General features: G+C 39.1%; 1 protein-coding gene across 2 annotated transcripts in view; it reads right to left on the reverse strand.

Moving 5' to 3' along the window:
- garre1 (granule associated Rac and RHOG effector 1) overlaps positions 1-20,419 on the reverse strand; it is a 42,518-nt gene that overhangs the window by 20,341 nt on the left and 1,758 nt on the right. The window contains exons 2-3 of one of the 2 annotated variants that reach the window (XM_004539711.4): positions 7,817-8,151; positions 6,712-7,280 (exon numbers count right to left, since the gene is read on the reverse strand). In XM_004539711.4, the coding sequence (XP_004539768.2) occupies positions 6,712-7,215 (504 nt within the window). In that variant the 5' untranslated portion in view covers positions 7,216-7,280; positions 7,817-8,151. Of the gene's footprint in view, positions 1-6,711; positions 8,152-20,419 lie in introns of both variants that reach the window. The other variant, XM_076875060.1, reaches the window with a different exon arrangement.

Below are 20,419 nucleotides of genomic sequence, written 5' to 3' on the forward strand. Positions count from 1 at the left end.
ATAGAAAATTCCAAAGCAATCTACTGACAATCTGTTGGATATTTAACTGAAAAACCTTTATGGTAGTACTGGGAAAATCATTACTGGATCACTGAAATGAGCAACATTTATCCTTTGAGGCCAATAAAAAAAAAAAACTGTACAAAAGTCGACAGTGAACTCCAACTTACCAGCAAAAGGTGGAGAAGCCAACACTTCCGTCGCTACAGTCCTCAAAATGAAATCCATAACTGCAAGTTCATGCCAAAACTCTTAGATTCACTAAACTATGTAGGATAATATGATGCCTATCCCCCTGCCACCTTCAGTTGGAGATCTGATAAATACGGGCTCATTTCCAGGGTACACTACATGAGAAACACCTGTTGTTGCTGTTAAAGCAACTAATCAGAGGTCAATTATTCAATGGAGATATAGTATGTTTGCCAAACAGAAAAATAACATAACAAACACTGATAATGAGGGCCGAGGTAGATATCACCAGCATATCTTAATGAAGATAACAAAATGAGCACATGCTGACAAAAAAAATCAAAAACTACTCTGCTACAAAGGCTGCTATAATCAAGCAAAGAAAGAAAAAAAAATGAGGACATGGCTAAAGCATAAGATAATGGATAACACATGTGATTGGCTGTGCAGTATCCCACACAGTCATGGAAAATATGAGAAATAGTGAGTGCAGCAGAGCCAAGCTCATGCTGGCCTCCCTCAGAACCAAACAAGGCGAATCATGAATCAATCATCAACATTTATACTTCTATTTTCTGAGAACACCTGCACAATCACCACACCAGATCTGGGAGAGTAGAGTTCCTGAAGTCCAGACCTTTTCTGGGTAAAAGGAGAGTGAAGCTATTACAACAACCAGATGCTTACATAGTGGGGTTGCATTGCTGTCTGATCTACAAAAGAAAACAAGCAGCCTACCTCTGTTCATTAATGTCACTGGTCATGCTTTATTTATTTTTTGCTTTCTCCCTTGCTTTTCACTTCTTTTTTTCTGCATCTTCCCCCTTACACAATCATTTCTAAGAAACAGGAAGGTCACAATTATCCTGACCCCTACATTTCTCAGAAGTGGCCTATTGGATATTCTAGTCTTCAAAAACGTAAAACAGCTGTTCTGCGGGACTCTAAAGTCATGTGGATGGAACTTCATCAGCCAAATAAGCAGAACAAAAAAATCCAATATAATCTCATAGTTTGGTTAAAATGGGGTTCATCTTTAAATGGCACAACAATCAGGCTAAGAGAGATATATAAAGTATCGTGCCGAGCACATTTTTTCTTGAGGTCTAATGCTGGGTTCAAAGTAAATATTAGCAGATCTGATGCAATCAGGATGATGTCAGCTGTGAAAATTTTAAAAATGGCCATTATGATCTGAGAAAAAAATACTTCATTTCCAATGCTTTCTCTTAGATTGTCAGATTTGAGCAGAGCGGTCTCCGTTGTGTAAAACGAAAAGGATATTGCAGATTAAGCTTGGTCTAACTGTTACATGGAGCGCCAGCCTCTATCATACACACTTCTTTGGTTGTTATTGTTTGTTTACACTCTTTATAAATTACTATCGCGCATTTTCTGAAGAAACACGCATGTTGTCAAAAACCGCAAGTATAATTGAATAAAACATGAACGTTTCTCTCAGTTGTGAAAAAGCCAAGATTTAATAACTTCATTAATTGCCCAATCTCACATACTGACCGTAATAACAATGGATTTTAACTTGGATGGACTGCCCAAGAATATTTGATAAACATTCAGAAATGTTAAACTGACTCATCTTTTAAATTCATCTGAGAAAGACATCACCCACAACTGATGCCACTTTTATTTTGAAAAGTTTGAAGTGCTACCAAGCTGGCCATCTTGGTGTTGTCTTAAACTGCAGGTAGTGACAGTGGACCTTGCTCTGCTTTGGAGACCTGCTATGACCTAGAGGCCACTCTAACCAGAGCCTATTTTATTATTTATTACAATCTAATATTTGTAGAGACCTTATAAATCATATAGTTTGCTTTTTTTTTTTTAAGTTAGCTCTTTGATGTTTTAAATCCTGTATTGTTTACATCTGTGTATGCCAGCTTATACTTTTCGTCACACCTTATCGGGGACATCAGATTGTCAGTCTGCTTGCTCTCATACAAACAGATAGAGGACCCACCCTTGGTCAAAAACTCCATGGGGTTATTTTAAACCTTTAATCTGTTTTGGTTTGAACTGGAAACAGAAGGACGCCCAGAAATGTTGTTACACCAACATGTGAGCAGCAGGATATGCCATATTTCATTACAAACTAACTGTTGTGCATCTGTTTAGGCTGACTGTAGACTTTTTTTTTTTTAAATTAAAATCTCGCTCATGAAAGACTGTATGGTGCATGTTGTCCACGTCCCTAGTTTTAACCGTGTTGAAAGGTTTATCCTCAGAGTGTTTTTAACAGTTGAAGACCAAGGTGGTGTTTTTCCAGTGTTTCCATTGTGCACCAAGTTGAGAGTGCTTATTCAGTCGTCTGACTTAAACAGCCATGAAGGTCTTTCTGATTGCGAGGACTTCACCATCTGCCTCTGGTCTTTGCTCTGCGGTTTAAACTTACAAGCTCAGCAAACAGCCTCCAAACAAACCGTGACAATTTCATGCATATTTGGCAGTAGACTCACTTTGACTGCTCAGAAAGCTCTGCTGTGGTTTGGAAAAAGAAGGTTTGTTTTGTAGACCAGGTCTACAAAACAAACCAGGGGGTGAAAAAAGGCCTGGGGGCAAAAAAAAGAAAGAAATAGGAGAAGAAGATGTGAGCAAGGGAAAGAAGGGGGGGGGCTTCACATACCACAACTCTCCAAAACCAGAAATGCATTTGGTTCTTTTTGAAGACCTCATAATAAATCGAACTGCCAAAAAGCATTCCTCGAGTCATGCAGACAAAGGAAAATCCCCTCAACAGTCACAAACACAACACATTGTACGAGACAGACTGAATTAGCTGCAATTATCATGAGCTGGGTCTAAACAAGTCTAATCTGAGTATAGCGAATTCTTTTCTACCAAAGCACACCATGGCCGATAGTAGTAGAGATATTTTGTTAAAAACAATGCAAAACCGAAACACAAACATGAGCCGCAGATGACTCATCACAAACCCGTGCACGTATGCTGTACACTTCAATCTGATAACTCTGCACTTTTCTAAACACTGTCCTAAAATTAAAAAATATTTACTAAAAAATATACTGGAGAGTCTTATTGGATTACTTACCTCAAATATTTTTGTTCACATGGGACATTATCCTTCATTTTACAACCATAACATTATTGTGGAGAGTGTTTTCTCTGAGATCAATGTATTTGACACACTGGAAAAAAGGCCATTGTAAAGTAAAATATTAGTACGTTTCTCTCAATATTTTAACAAATGTACCTTTTATGCCTGAGGCTAGACAGCACATGTGAGTGCCAAGCTGTGCGGTCTAAACTTTCACAGACTTGGGCTTCCTCTAATATTCATCTGTGCATATCCAAGACCACAGAGAGTCAGATTTACCGACTGTGGTGCAAAAGTGTTTCCTGTTTTGGGCTCAGCCACATCCACTGAGGTTCTGCAGGCCCTCCAGTGTCTTGGCCGCTGCAATGTAGCAGCTCTCCTACTACATGATAAAGTATTATCATGTAGCATAGATTGAGTAATATCCCCATAATTTTTGCTTTATAGTGTTGTATTTAACTATACAAAGTCATTTGTGGCACACTGCAATGGTATGGAAATTTGACTAGTCTTGGTCTAAGTTCTGCCAATATTTGTGTGTAGTCTATAAAAATATCTTTACACAAACTACAAAAACCCAGACTAGATGTTTAAACACTGCTACTCTTGCTATTCAGCAATAGAAATACTGATTGCTGAGTTACATTAATCATTGATATTTAATTAATACACAACACCTAAGATGCTAAAATGTTACACAGCCACCATCAGGAAGCAGTTCCCCTCATTGTGTTACGGGAAGTTGTAAAAAAATAAAATAAAGTAAGATGAATGACAGCCCCAGGAGCTGGTGCAAATCTGCAGTACTCTGATCTAGAAAATGAACAGTTGGATAAGGTGTGTCGAAACAAGCTGGTGAATAAGCATTGGCGCAATGTGTAACCACATTCTGAATGGGTAGGTGGATGTTAAGCTGCAAATAAAGAAGGCTGTTGGTGTTACCACTGCTAACACAGGGGCACCACAGGGGACTGTCCTCTCCCCCTTCCTCTTCACCCTCTACACCACAGACTTCAGCCACTGCACAGAGACCTGCCATCTTCAGAAGTTTTCTGATGACTCTGCGGTGGTTGGATGCATCAGCAGGGATGATGAGACAGAGTACCGGGCTGTGGTCGACTCCTTTGTCACGTGGTGTGAGCAGAATCATCTGCAGCTCAACGTGGCAAAGACCAAGGAACTGATCGTGGACTTCAGGAAGACCAGGAAACACTTGACCCCTGTTTCAATCCAGGGGGTCAGTGTTGACATTGTGGAGGACTATAAATACCTTGGAGTACACATTGACAATAAACTGGACTGGGCTAAAAACACCACAGCACTTTACAGGAAGGGCCAGAGTCGTCTCTATTTTTTGAGGCGACTGAGGTCCTTCAACATCTGCCAGAAAATGCTGAGGATTTTCTATGAGTCTGTGGTGGCCAGTGCGATCCTCTATGCTGTTGCATGCTGGGGGAGCAGGCTGAGGGTCGCAGATGCCAACAGACTTAATAAACTGATCCGTAAGGCCAGCAATGTTGTGGGGATGGAGCTGGACTCCCTCAAGGTGGTGTCGGAGAGGCGGATGCTGTCCAAGATAAAGACAATGTTGGATAACACCTCCCACCCACTCCATGACATGTTGGTCAGTCACAGGAGCTCGTTCAGTGAGAGACTGAGATTACCGAAAAGCACCACTGAACGACACAGGAAATCATTCCTGCCTGTGGCCATCTCCCTGTACAACGCATCCACTTAACACACTGTTTGCTGCTACAACTACACATGTTTCTTTTCCAAATATTTATTTATAAGTGACTTATGTATGTATGTATGTATATATATGTATATATTGTACTATTCTTAGTTAGCGTATTGTCTGTCTTGTCTTAATGTTGGTTTAAAATGGAGCACTGTAACAAAAAATAATTTCCCCCAGGGATCAATAAAGTATTCTGATTCTGATTCTGATAACATTATACACATACTGCAAATTAATCGGACAGTATGTGTGCGCAATGTTACGAATGATGCATGTAACGGAAATGGCACAAATTTCAGTTACATGCATTCAAACTACAATGTTACTGACGAATGTGATCAGCTGTTTCAAATGGCTCTCGTACAGATCCAACATTTTTATGGGAAATCTTAAATTTATCCATTCAACTTTTTGCTTTCTCTAACTTTTAGTCTACTACCAAGTATAAGTGTTTTCTCCCATGAAACAATTTTGTGTGTCCTTGGGTCTGAATGTCCTTGCCACAATGATTTTTTACAGGTTGTTCCACGGGCTCACAAATGTGCATTCAATGCAGGTTAAAAGAAGCAGGCATAGTAAACATTAGGAAATATGGGCTTTTTTCTGCTTGGGTGTGGTGCAGAGATTAAGATTCAGTTACTCGATGCTCACAGCACCCTTGAAGACACTATTATGACAACACAATTACAGCAAAATTGAAAACTGGAATTGCGACGATAAATACCTTATTTTCCATAATCAACCGATGATTATTATCCATTACAAACACAAGTACCTGTTTAGTCTTGCCATTTTCTTTTTATCATTGTGTCCTGAAAGGTGTAATGCAAGTTATTTAACCTGTGTGCAAGAACCTGGCTTGAGTTGAGAGTTTGTCAAACAGAGCCTAGATTTCATACAAAAAGTTGAACAGGTTTTTATAAGAACTATAGGATTTGTATGCTGTTATTTTTTGGATTGACAGTTTAATTAGTCTCCAATAGACTCCATGTATTTCCTCTTTTGTAGAGTCCTCAACTCTCTTGAGCAGAAACACAGTTTTTATTCAAAATATGACAGATGCAGATCAGGATGCCGTTTGATGAATCTTGCTATGACAAATCTGTCACACCACTGTGTGTATACATAGCACCGGACTGTTACAGCAAAAAAATAAAAGACAATGTGGGAGACATACAAAAAGAAGACAGCAAGATAATAATGACATTAGCAGTGAGCCTCTGGATAACAGTCTACAGACCCTTTACTAAACTTACATAAGGAACACCTCTGCTGCAGCCTGCATTAACCATTGTGCACTTCAACAAATTTAGTACTGGTGAAAGATGTCGTGGTGACAAAAACTGTTTTTCTTCTCACATCCGCAGTGTTTTTCACACCTCACCCTCAGATCTTGACACCAGCTTAACATTGGGAATTAGAATGTTATTTGAGCCCGGAAACTCTGATTCATGAAGCCAGCATTCTAACAGAGACCAGCTAAGCATCTTAGCCCCCTCTCCAGAGTGCATGAATATGATAAAGTATGTCATGGCTAACTTTAGTACCCCAGCTTGTGAGCTTAGTTAACAAAATTTAGACATTGATGTTAAAATTTCTTTGTAGCAGTTTTTTACTGAAGTCAAAACAATCTGACGTTGTCTTTGTGAACCATGTGGACTTTAAAAGTTCACATAGAAAGACTGCGTGTGATTTGGAGACTTACCTCAACATCCTGCAGGCTGAAGTCATTCTGGTCTTTAAAGTTGGCGGCTCCAGCGCTCAGCTCCATCAGCATCTTGGCGATCTCAGGCTTTATTGCTGCTGTCAGTCTGCTGGCGGCCTCCATGACGTGTTCCTGCACGTCCTTCAGTTGCATAGCTGCTTTGGAATAGTGAGAGTTCCTGAACACACTGCTGAACAGGTCTGTTAGGAAGGCGCTGGCCCGGCAGAACACGTTGAGAGCATCCAAATATTTTGAGATGCCTTGCTGGATATCGGCAACAGCGGTAGAGGTGCCAGAAGGAGGTGGGTGGCAGCTGCCAGACATGCCTACCCCAGTGCCCATGGGTGAAGAGGCAGAGCAAGAGGAGGCCAGAGAGGCGCTCAGGGTCCGGCTTAGCTCAGGCATCTGGTACTGCTGGTGCTGTTGCACTTTCTGCTTGGACCCGCCGAGCAAAAAGCGACGCTTGTAGTCCATTTTACTTTCCTGCGCACTACAACAATACATAGGTGGTGCAACAGCACCGGAAGCTCCTGTTTGTAGTTTCTTTTTCCTCACAAAGTGTTCTTGTCCTTTTTAGAAAAAAAAAAAACAAAACGCCAAATTCAACGGCCCTGAAACTGTTCAAGTTGGGTATAAAGACAGCTCAAGGATTCTACCTCACAGAGGTTCATCTCAGTATGCCTTGTAGAGAGGCAACTTAGAAGTGGGTGAGGCTGAAGGGTGATCAAAAACCGACAAGCTGAGTAAAATACTCACATGCAGCCCTGCTGCAAAATCATCATGCTAGCTTAAAAAACAGCAAAGACACAGCTCCAGATACTCTGTTTTCAGCTTCAAACAAAACGATCATAATAGAGGAGGAAAGTATTACAGCCGAGTTTTAAAGTGCATTAACTTTCCTTCAGAATGGGGGGGGGGGGAATCCTTCATACAGTATGCAGAGTATATACACTTATGTATTTACATATATAAACCTATACCAGCTTCAGCCAGTAGAAGTAGAAAATTATTTTAAAAGCTGAAAGCAAAAATGAATCCGAGGAAAATGACACACTGGTCAACAGCACGGAAGGAAAATGGCAATTTAAAAAGGAAAACAACACACAAGCAAGTAAATGCTGGAATCAGAGGATGTGGCTTCGTCTTTTCTTTTGCAGTGGCTGGCAGAGGAGCAGTGGGAGGCGAAGGGCAGACAGATCCAGTCCGTCTCAAATCCTCTTCACAAAGCAGGACACGGCAGGCAGTGAGCAAGCGGCCAGCTGATAGCTCTGTCTGCCTGTCAGAAGTCTCCAGCAGCTTCCCGGTTTCTCCACATCTGCTGGCTGAGGTAGATATTACTCACCGCGGAAACAAGTGTGCTTCCAGATCTCGCTGTTCTCTGCAGATGCAGATTAGAGCGACAAAAGCACAAATGTATCTGTAAGGCCTCTAGGTCATTTCCTAAGGGAGGAAAGGGCAGAGACACAGAAGAGTGTTAACATCATGTCAAAGAGGAAGGATGAGCTTAATTTCAACTGCTTTACTGTGACAACCTAAAATAAACTGGCTGCTCTACAAAAATCAAAACATGGCTAATTTCAGCTGACTTCTAAAGTTTTAGGATTAGTACATAGAATGGCGCAGGTATAAACTGTCAAGTAATGTGCCTTCAAACAACAACTAATATTCTAGTATGAAACCTTTACTGGATGGTGACAAGGAAAGCAATAAGAGAAAGCATGTATACTTTACAATACAATAGGCAAGCCACAAAATATCAACTTGCTTTAGTTTTGTTCAGTTGCTGTGACATCCAATCAGTGATATCAAACCACAACCATAAAGTTGTACTACCCATTATGTGTTGTAAACCAGAAGCGACACTCAAAGGCTTTTATTTTAGAAAACTGATTGGGAAGGATGCGATCAGCCACAATTCCCTGAAATTGCTGCTAATATTGTATTACAGTTTGGTAAAGAGCTGTGCTTTAGTTGTACATTTCTAGACGATTACTAATACCATACCTCACTGAGCGTCTGTGCAAAGAATCTCTGGCAGTGTCTGGTTTAGCAGTACACAGCTGCAGACAGAAATTCCTGCATGAAGCCATTGTTGGAAGACACTGCAGGGTCTGTTGAACTACACGTAGTAGGAGTCACAATACTCTCATTCTGTGTGACTTTTCCATCTCCCTTTGGCCTTTTCACTGAATTAGGAATATAATATTTTATATTGTTAACATTAAAGTGGATTTGGCCTCACTTCTCTTCTAGCTTGTGACTGTCAGAAGATTTGCAATTTAGAAGGTCTCAAGACAAACCACAGTTAATAAGATTCCTGACAATAAAACAATACTAAACATAATCTGGAATCATATAAGTTAAATAAATAAACATTTCATGTAAACTGATCCAAAAGAAACATGCCTTAAATCCGCAGGTGTAAAATAACCTTTTTCTCATCTTAGGTCGCAGTGTTTTAGGAAGGAACAAAGAATACATTCCCATTAAACCAGTTCCTTAGCTATGCACTTGCAGAGAGCTTCGTGGCACTAAAGACTAAAACAGACACTCTTTATGACAATAAAGTCAATAGGACACTGAACATGATCCTGACCGACCATTTTCTTCATGAAACGGCTTTCCATATACCAGGCAGAAATCTGACTGTTATCTTGTAACATCACACTGAAAACAATTATGTTTTGGAATGAAACAGGAACGGCAGATAAAAAAAAAAAAATATTATTCCCAGCTAGGTAACACATCCAGGATGCTGTCACTGTAGGTTTAGCAGCTGTGTGGTAGTCCCACATACAGGGTAGCTTCCATTACGCATCTCCGCCAACATTCGCCTGACCTTCAAAACCTCACTTCCTTTCACAAACAGAGGGGACGCCCAGCAAAAATCAGCCCACCCTTATCTGTCCTGGGCCACTGAGTTGAGAGACAGAGCCAAGGGAAACTACTGACCTCCTCTTGAAGGGACAAGGGAAATGTGCTTTCAATTTTTTTTAACCCTTACATTACAGTAGTTAGTCTTTCAGTTATTATTTTGAAAATTTGCTACAAGGACACCTTACTTAAAAACAACCACACAAATGTACATCGTAGTCAGGAGGTTTCATCTCCAACACTTGTTCAGCAAGTATTGCATGTTTACAATTGACGAAGATTCAGTGAAATATGTTAACGCCAACCTTTTCCTAAACAAAACTGGGTGATTACTACAAGACAAACCCTGCAGGGATAACTAGGATGACCAGTCTGGAGCTTGGCTGTACATTTAAATTAGTCAGTGCTTATTCAAAGATCTAATACCCCACATCTGTATCAAGAATGTAATGCAATTAACTTTATTATACTATATATTCAATTAACCAATTATTTGTTCAAGCTCTAAAACAGACCAGAAAATATTTGGGTTGCAGGGTTATATAACAAAGAAAAGCAGGAAATCCTTTCATTTTAGAGGCCTGAATTAATGATTATTTGTCATTACTTTATAATTTCTTTCCAAATTTTCAGATCTAGTTGTGGTACAAAAATATCAATTATACTACCACCTACCAAGTTATGCAGAGAAATTCTAGGCATTGTAGATACGCTCTCTTTCAGGAAAACAAACAAACAAAACTTTTCTCTAGGAAGTATTTGATGAAGGAATAGCAAATTTTAATTTTATATGATTGTCTATAATGGTTAAGAGCAGCTAACTAGGGCAATAGTGCAGCAGGCCTCTAAATCCCAGGGATTACTGGCACAGTGAGAACCTGCCAGGTGCCCACAATGCCTGCTAGTTGACATAAGTAATAGGATATAAGCTTCTACAAAGTAAATGTGAAACCTAAGCTCGGCTAGCCCAGAGCTGGCTACTTTTGTTCTCACACATTCACACTATTTTTGGCTAAATGATGGGTGGAAGATTAGTCTTCTTTCAAAACAACTTGATGAATATACTAAACAGGTCAGTGAGGAAACCACATCGAACAAAACTAGCTTGCTAGTCATACAGCATGACGTAAAGGACCAGGACACAGCTGGAAACAATTAAAACTAATTGTGGACAGCAGTTAGACAGCTTTAGGAACGTGGTTTGGAAAAACAAAGGTTGGCTATATTTAATCTTCATGAAATTATTCTTTTTTTTCCCTCTTTAGATTTGCTGCCTCAAATAGAGGAAGTCAAGTATCTCAGGGTTCTTGTTTACAAATAGCAGAGAAGTAAAGTAAGAGGTTAACACGTGGATTGGTCTAGCATTTACAGTGCTATAGATGCACCAGTTTGCTTTATTGAAGGCCAATCTGAATGCAAAGCTATTCACTGACTTGTCAATCTGCATTACTTCCCTCACAAACTGTGGGTTATGACTAAAAGAATGAGACTGCAGATTCAAACAGCAGAAATAAATTGTGTCTGTTCCCGCCTCCTGAATCTCCTTAGTGATAGGATGAGGACCTCAGTCATTCGGGAGGGCCTCCTGGAGGCCTCTGAGGTGAGGCATTGCAAACATGTCCAACCCAGGTCAAAATAAAGAAACAGTCTCTTGGCTAGCTTGAGAATGTCTCAGTTATCAACCAGAATAGTTGGACGCCAAGGCTGAGAGAAGTCTGGACATCGTTTCTTAAGCAGTGATTATACCCTGTTGTGGATACGGACCCAGGTAGCTGGAGACAACATGGATGTATTTAAATGAATTAATTTCAGTTGCAGTTCTTTGAAATCCACCTGAAGGGAACACAAGCTGCCAGTGCATTACAACAAAGACATGGATGTAACGTTTTTATTAACAGTGGTAATTAAAAACAAATCTGTCAAACATTCAGAGCAGTACTGTTGGCAATGTTGCCTCACAATAATATTATTTTAGTATAAAGATTGACAGCTATTGTGATGTGACAAGTGAGTCCACATTCTGAAGTCTCCACGCTTCTTGTGGCTGCAGCGATGCTAGGTTGTTGTTTTTTTTAGCTGTAATTTCCTTTATTTGGACAAGCACATGGAGTGGTTATTCATCAGCCAACACTACTTGGCTTGATTAGCTATCTAGTAATTGGTGAGCTAAGTACAAGACACCTATTGGTTTCATCTCCCTGTGTTAAGACACATGCCAATCAAAGCAACTGTTAAGTCAATAATCCAGGTGGAGTTGGATGAGTTTTAAAAAAAAAATTAATAAGATATTAAGAAAAATCACCCTCATCTAAGTAGTTAAAAATTGGGAAACTATACACCAATAGTAAAAGAATTCTTTGACTTTGATTTTTAATGCTGAGTCTATAGCCCCTTTTCCATTCGCCCCTACTCAGATCGTCTGGTTTTCAATTACAATCGAATACCACCTAATGTGTGTGGTCGTCATTATAGCAATACACCTGAGTGTTCCGTGACATAATTAGCTACAACAAAGGTCGACGTCAAGGTGATGATAAACCTGCTACTGTGGCTTTTCGTCAGACTTATTTTCGTGAAAGAGATGCTCTCATGATTCATCTAGTGACACCACTAACCAGCCAATCAGTCCCACGGAGTCTGCCGTCACATTTCAGTACCTGCTCAGATCACTTTGGAATCATGGCCAAGCAGGTACTATTTTTGTACTATGTACCAGGTACAATAAAGTAATTGAAAACCCTGATAAATATGGCGAACTGCGGCAAGTCGATCCATGTCGGCACTAATGGAAAAGGGGGCTTATGTTGACTGACCCCCTTTTGGAGTCAGCCTAAAGTCTATATGCCACTTCGCACTTCAGCTCTAGATGTTGCCCAGGACAGTGTCATAAGATATGCTTAAAGGAAGTGAAACTCTTAAGATTAACAAAAAAGCAGTGATAGTGGGAAAAAAATGAAGAAACAAAATGCTGATTCAAATAAAAAAATTTGTCAATTAACTTCATACTATCGAGATTACCCTACAATCACAATGGTATTAATCTGAGCCTAGTATAAGGAATGTGGTTCTATTATCTTTCACTTTAAAAAAAAAAAAAGAAAAAAAAAAGTGAATAGCTTCGTCACACAATCTAGCACAGTTAAAATCATTTAGCCAGCTTAAAATTGGTGACACACTACATTTTTCAGCCAATGTCAGTAAATGCCATCTTATTTGGCAGGCCCATCATTCTATACCAGTGTTCAGTAGTTGTGTTTTTGTTATGTTTTTTTCTTGTTTTTTTTTTTTAGGGCTGTGAACAACAAAAGTAACAACACATTAAATGAGTGCTGTAAGTCAGACTCAATTCAACCCAAACAACAAAGTGACATTATTAGAGAGTGTTCATGGTCTACATTTCCTTCCTGGCAACAAAACTCTGCAGGCAGAGGATATCCCAAGAGAAGCAGACACGGCATCAATATTAATGAGGCCTATTGGCTTCTTAGGGTAGCTCTGTTGGCTGACAGCCTCCTGTTGCAGGGCACAGTGTGTTAGAGATTGCACCCAAACAAACACGTGTGATAAGAGCGTCCCTCCGGATGCACTGGAGTTCTGCCAGCCCACTTTAGTGTCCTTCCTCCAGCAGGAGCCGCTTAGGGCTAATGTTAGCCCTACTTCCCCACTCGCCGTACATGTCAGCTGCTCAACTTCAACAGGAAGGGGGTTTAGGTTTCCTAGAGCAAGCTCCTTGTCGCCAGTAACAAAAACTTCAAGCCAAGTATGCCACTGGGCATGTAGTAAAGTCATGGTACCTGTCTTTACAACCTGCTGGCCAAACAACTGCTTACAAAGGACTACCTTAAAAATGAGGTAGTATAATAGCAACAAATCCTTGAAATACTGATAATAATTCAGAAATGCCACAACTACTTAAATAATACTGTCTGGGCTACACTTGTATTGTAACAGATATTCATACTGATCAGCTCTACTTGACTATTGGCAGGGGTCTGCATTTTATTTTATTCAAATTTCTCTATAGGTTTTACAACATTAAAACACCCTTGTGTTAATTAATGCAACCTTCAGAGTTCATAACAGCAGTTACTTTTGGATACTCTGCCATATTTGTGTCACTGTTACTTCAAAGCTAGGTGGCTTAATAGCTGTAGATGGGGCAGCTGTTACCCATGTTGACAGCTCCTTATCCATCTGCCACTGGGAGGCAAACACAAGCCCTCTGATGCTCTAGCCACAGGCCCGACATTAGCTCTCTCATGAAGTCTATTTCGGCCTTCATGGGCAAAACAGCTGCCCTGAAAGTCCACACTGCCCCGTTTTTAGACACTCCAAAAGGTTCAGCGCAAAGTAAAAAAATGTCCTCCTCTACATCTGTTGCCAATGAAGCAAAGGAATGCATTTCCCCAAGAACACTCTTAATGTGGGTTCATACGAGTATAGAAAAATGGGCCAGAAAAACTGATATGCTGCAAAACATCTCCACAAAATGTAATGTAAACATGAAAAGTGCATGTTTAAAAAATGATGCACTAATTGAAATGGAAGGCAAAGTTTACACTGTGTGTTTTACTGAAGACATTCCAAAGAGCAGATAAGTCACAGTGAAGTCTGAGAATCGGCAGACAGGTCGAGGAGGTCAGTCCGAATGACAGGACAAGTGCCGTGAGCAACTGTGTGATAGGAGCTGAGCCAGGCTCCTCTTGCCCACAGAGCACAAGGAGAGTATTGTGGCAGCCCTGGTGTCCTCATACCAGCACACAGAAAAAACACACACATGCACACTTGCACATGCAGCTGCATGACTTTGTAAGAGGAAGAGAAAAATAAAGGTCTTGGCTACAATTTAATATTAATATTAATAACAACTTTTTCCCCCCATCAATATAGTCTGTTTCTTCTTCGTCTTCTTCTTTCTTTTTAATCCTGGCCCTGTTTTTTTAGGCATTGCGGGTTTTGATTGTTGTGGTTTTGTTCCCATAACTAATTCTGTTTTGGTCCCGTTTTTGGCTTGAAACTAAAAATAAATTTGATTTTATAATCAGGTATTACAAAAGACTGTTTCTAAACACTTTTCCAGTTCTGCTAAATTGTATTTTTTGGCAGAATTTGCACTTTATAAAGCAGTAGTGAAACCTTTCCTACTGCTTAAGTACCACTGTTATGAGTTTGCTCAGACATATCAGTCAAGAGGCTGATACAGCTGGCTGGATAATATTAGACTAACCTGTAGTGTCCTAACACACACACTGTAAGTAGCTTATGGCTCCAATAAAAATAGTGAACAGGCCGCACTCACAAAGGACACACTCACAGGCCTCATACGTCTGTGTTGCACAGACTTCAACATGTGCTTTTGACTTAATTAAATATTAATACATTCCATCACCCTAAGAACAAACAAAAAGCATATGTCCCAAATTTATTAAAGTCTAACGGGGAATCAAGATGTCAGCTGACATGCATGCATGAATCTCATTTGATTAAATAAAAGTCCCATCTCATCTGATCTAATCTAAGCTTTTGCACAAAGCCTAAATACCTTTCAACAGTCAACATTAAGCAATCGGAATAAGCTCAAATACCCTCTTCAAATAACTCTGTACAATAGACCATGTTTACTGTGCCTAACCAGTGGGTTTCAATAAGTGAGAGCTGTGATGAAAGGCTCTGACGTCAGTTCCATTCATAAAAGGTTGGTGGCAACCTGTGGGGATGAAAATGCTTTCCTCAGCCTAAACTGAGCAGACTGTATACTGAGATTGCAGGTTGTGTTACATGCCAAGCATGAGAGTTGTATTTATAGCCAAAAAGAAAGATAGAATTTACCTTTCCCGTTTAGCCACAATGACAAAATATATAGAGGTGTCACAGAAGCCGTAAATCTAAATAGGGTAGTAAAAGAAAATCAAGCCAAGTATAGCACTATGCATGTTATCATTAATATAGCTGCACCAATCTAGCTTTTACCACTTCTTATTCGATCCCGAGACCATGGCTTAAGGCATCTTCTTATACCAAGTACTGATCTGACCCCACTGTTAAATAAATAAGCTATATAAATTTATTAAACTGGTACGCATCCCTTTTGTCAACAGCTAATTAGAGCTGGGCGATATGAGATTTTTTCATATCACGATATGTTTTTTTCATTTCAGGCGATAACGATATCTATCACGATATAAGCCAAATAACTATATTTGTAAGATTTAAATGTGCCGTTGCTCACAAGTAAAATGTGAAATAATCAGCAGCTTGTTTTTATTTAAATATTTATTTCCCATAATAAGTTCAACAGGGTAGATGTACTTAAGGAACATGAGACTTTTTCAGATAAATAAAGGCAAATATTGCAAACTACACAAAAGGCAGCCGCTAAAGCGTTTAAGTTTCAAAACAGAACAAACGAAACAGACTACTAAATTGTCAATTCCACTTAGAAACAAAATATTAATTCTAAAAATAAATCTTAGTTTGTTTTACAGAATAACAGACAAAACTGACTAACTTTTGTCAATATCAAATAAACTGAGAACTAAAAGGAAATTCTCACTCTCCTTGTTGTATAGCTTAGCTTTTAAAACAGTTTTAACAGTTACTTTAGTCTGACAAAAGCCGAATGACGAATTAGCGCTTCCAGTCAGAGAATGAGGCTACGTCCACGCGTACACGGGTATTTTTGAAAACGGAGATTTTCCGTTTTCGTTTTAAAAAAATAATCCCGTCCACACATAAAGGCAGAAATGAAGGAAAACGCTGCTATGAACATGCCAAAGCAGCAGGTGGCACTAGATTCCTAACCGTGCAGAAATGTTGGCCAATCAGAAGTCTAGAAGCCTCGGTGGGAAAAAGTAAACAAAGCTGCGGCATAGAAGCAGAACCGAGTCGTATGTGTGGACGGACAGTAACTGTGTATATGTAAGCATTTAAACACTGCAGAGAGTAGAATTAACAGTAACAGTATTGTAGAAATTCATTTCACCGAAACAATAACGTGGCGCACAGTGTGACGCATGCACCAGTTTATTGTATTTCCAGACTTGCTTTCGGCACAATTTACAGTGCACGCTACTCTGTTTTTTGTCAGACTTGAAATAGCCGAAATACCTTCACACTACGGAACTTCTATGGCTCTTCCGTTCGACAATCTCTCCGGCATTGGAACCATCATCTGTTTTCTCTTCGGTCACGCTCGGTTGATTTTTCTAGTCGGCACACTCATTTCCTCCATTACCCGCTGGCTGCTTCCCAAACAAACACACGTGCGGCTTGGCACTTGTGCTGTACGTAACAAGTCACGCGACGTGACGCTGCGGCTGTGATTGGTTCGGCTCTGCGCTACTTAGTTTGGATTGGCTGACCTTTTTTTTTTTTTTTTTTTAAGAGGACAAGAGCGGCGAGGTCTATCGCGATAGCTTAATTTCTCTATCGAGTAAAAGTTATATCGCGATACATATCGTTATCGTTCTATCGCCCAGCTCTACAGCTAATTAATTATCTTGAGTTGATTCAACTGCTATTAGCTTAAAGGTGGGATACAGACTGACAAACAATCATTCACAAACACAGTCAACTTTGAATCGCTAATTAAGCTAACCCATGCATTTCTTTGGACAGTGGGAGGAAGTGACTGAGTCAGCTGCTTTCACAGCTGTTTGCATTGTAATATCTGTTCTGAACTTAAAGTTTTTAGCTAAAAAAATACCATTGACATTATAATAAATTAAAAAATTAAACTAATGAAAACTAAAGTAAACAAAACAACAAATTAAATTTAAATTAACAAAAATCTGAAAATTATTTAAAACAAAAGTGAATTTAAAAAGCCAAAATGAAATGGGAATAAAAACTCATTTTAAAGCTCAAAATTATAAAATATGCATGTTGATCGCAATTTGCATTTAAGTTACAGACTTTTGAAGACATTCAAAGACAAGATCTTGGCATCAAGGATGTGAAAAACAACCAAAATGCTGACGCTTTGCTGTCAGCAGCCGGTTCACTGTTCCTGAAGCGTTGCGTAGCAAATACAAAACAAAGATTTGAAGTGAGCAAAGCAACCCCATAAATCACTACAGATTTTATCATTCCTAATTCTCACACAGTTACAAAACTCAGTAAATGACAATCCTTTGCACAGAGGATAAAGAAAGGCTGTTTACTGACTGAGTGCTTCAAAACAATACAATACATTGGCAGGTATGGCACAGGGTGCAGACTATGAAACATTTAAACACTGGACAAATGTTTGATTCACTACTGAAATACCTTACAACAATCTATAAAATCTTTGCCATCTCCACTGCTTGATTTTTAGTAACTGATCCCAACGTCTAAGCTGCATATTTTCTGCAGGGATTAATAAAGAGAAGTTTCTCTATAGAGTTTCATGGTAGTCTTGTTTCATTTGATCATCTCTGGTGCATGAACAGTCATGCTTCTCACTGGGAACATTTGACTGAGGGGCAAATAGCTGACCACAAACTAAGGCTAAACTGGTTTCCCAGGAGACAAGGGTGAGATTTCAAGGAAGAAGCCCCCTCCCTCCCTCAATCCTTTGATTTTCTGAAAAATCGACAGTGCCCCTTATAATCTGGTGCACCTTATGTATGAATTCTGGTTGTGCTTACTTAGCTCAAACCAATTTTATGTGGTACATGGCGCTCAAAAATTTGTCAAAAAATGTTTTAGTAAGACTTTCGTAAGCTACGAAGGATGGACCGCTTGATGGACTGTCAGAGCATTACGGCTACTGTAGTCAGGAGCCTTGCAGAGTAATACGCACTGTATGCTTGTTAGCTGCTTGTTTAATTGAAAATACATTGATGGGGTTTTTTTTGCACTAATAAAGTTGTGGAGTTGTAAAGTATTTTGTCTTGCATCAATTATATCATCAGTTATATTGTTATCCCAAATTTTCAAATATATATCATGATAAATATTTATGACCATATTGTCCTGCCCTACATGACACACTAGCAGACAGAGTTGAAACAGCCCATGTAAGAGAAAGAGGTAGACCCAAGCCCTCTGACACACATAAATACTGTTAGTTTTATTCATCCAAAGGAAAATACAAACACAAACCACACAAAGGAAAAAGATTAACAGAATAAAATGGGTCGCAGCTGAAAATTATTTGATCTGAGACATGTGAAATGTAAATTGTCCAGTCTGTCCCAAATTTCACATGTTTGATTAAAGTCAAAGTCTAGAGACAGCTATATGTCAAAATCATGTCACACTCACAGCATCAGCTAATGGCAACAGGGAATCAATTAGCACCTACCAAGGAACTTTTTACATGTATTAAACAAAAATTACCAGAAAAAAAGTAACCTTTAATTTATAGTTAATTTACTCAAGCTTAATTACATTTGTTTCAAATGCAGCCAAAAATAACAACAAAATACAAACATTTACATTAAAAAAGGCTCTTTACTTGAGATGATTCTTTGCCTTAGCTATATGTGAGCCAGATGTGGTCCCATGAGTAATCGCCATTAAAAGCTTGTTTTTGAGCTTAGAAAAGCCATTTTTCAGTAAGCAATAACTTTTCCCAGTTCCAGTATTTGAACTATCCAACTGAATGCAAGATTTAAATCCTACGTACAAAACGCAAACTCTAAACAGTGCAAATCATTGCAATGTATTTACATTTAACACAGACTCCCAACTTTCTGGAAGTTGTAGTTACTGGCTACATAACATCTTGCAAATCTTTCTGGTCTAAATGAAAATTTTTAAGTAAAACTAAATACACAAAATGAAGGAATTCCTGTTTATCACCTACTTCCCCCTCAGTGGAAATGTCTCTGTAAGACTCACCTACATAAATTTGACGTGGAACAATAATGACTATAAAACTCCTTTGTTTAAGGAAATATCATTCAGGCCCATGAAGTGCCTGCACTCCACCCGATGCAAGTGCAAACAGTAATCTTGTGACTGCTGACTTCCTCATACATGTATCCGGATTTAAAGTTAGACTGAGGAAAATGGCACTCCAGGTCATATATATCACATGTTGACAAATACTGGCAACAAATAATAGTGTGAAAACAACTGGAGCCTCAGTGCTAGTCCACCAGCTACGGTGCCCATTCAGGCACAAAGGCTATCCAAAGGAATTGAGTTTAAAACAGACAGGAATTTTGCAGTGCAAAGCATGTATTTCCACAGAGACACAGCTGTGGCAGATGTCAACACAAAGGTTCAGGGTTGTTTTAATGACAGTTGTACATGCATGCAAAACTCCACAAAAGGAACGTACTGGCTTTACCATACATCTTCACTTTAACAAAAAATAAAAAACAACAACAACAAAAAACATTGAACACCAGTGACAAACACAGTCATCTGAGTGAAAACAACTTTCAATAAAAGTTTAAAAGATCACAGCCTTTTACAGGCATTTCTCAATGATAACATCTTTACTTTGGAAGGCAGCAAACCTAAACCACCTATTGGACAATATTAGATGAAATTGTGTGTTAGGGTCAACAAAGCCACTGAAAAACAGTGGTTTTATTAAACTTCAAGAAAATACGTTAATGAAGTTGATCTTCATGAATATTAATTATAATTCAACTGACATGAGCTGAACTAAACCAAACAGAGCTTAACAGGGAATCAACTGAGGCTCCTCAAAGGTGAAAGAAGAGCCTTAAAGTGGATTTTATACCAATTATCTTAATTTAAAAGCCCTTGGAAGGCAAAAATTGTAATTGAAATCAAATTAACTGCACACCCCTATTACCTAACAAGCAAGAAAATATGAATCATGCAATGACAACAATTTTATCAGTCTTCATCAGAGTGGCTGCTCATGGCA

This window comes from Maylandia zebra, linkage group LG1 (assembly GCF_041146795.1).
Source record: "Maylandia zebra isolate NMK-2024a linkage group LG1, Mzebra_GT3a, whole genome shotgun sequence".
NCBI lineage: Eukaryota > Metazoa > Chordata > Actinopteri > Cichliformes > Cichlidae > Maylandia > Maylandia zebra.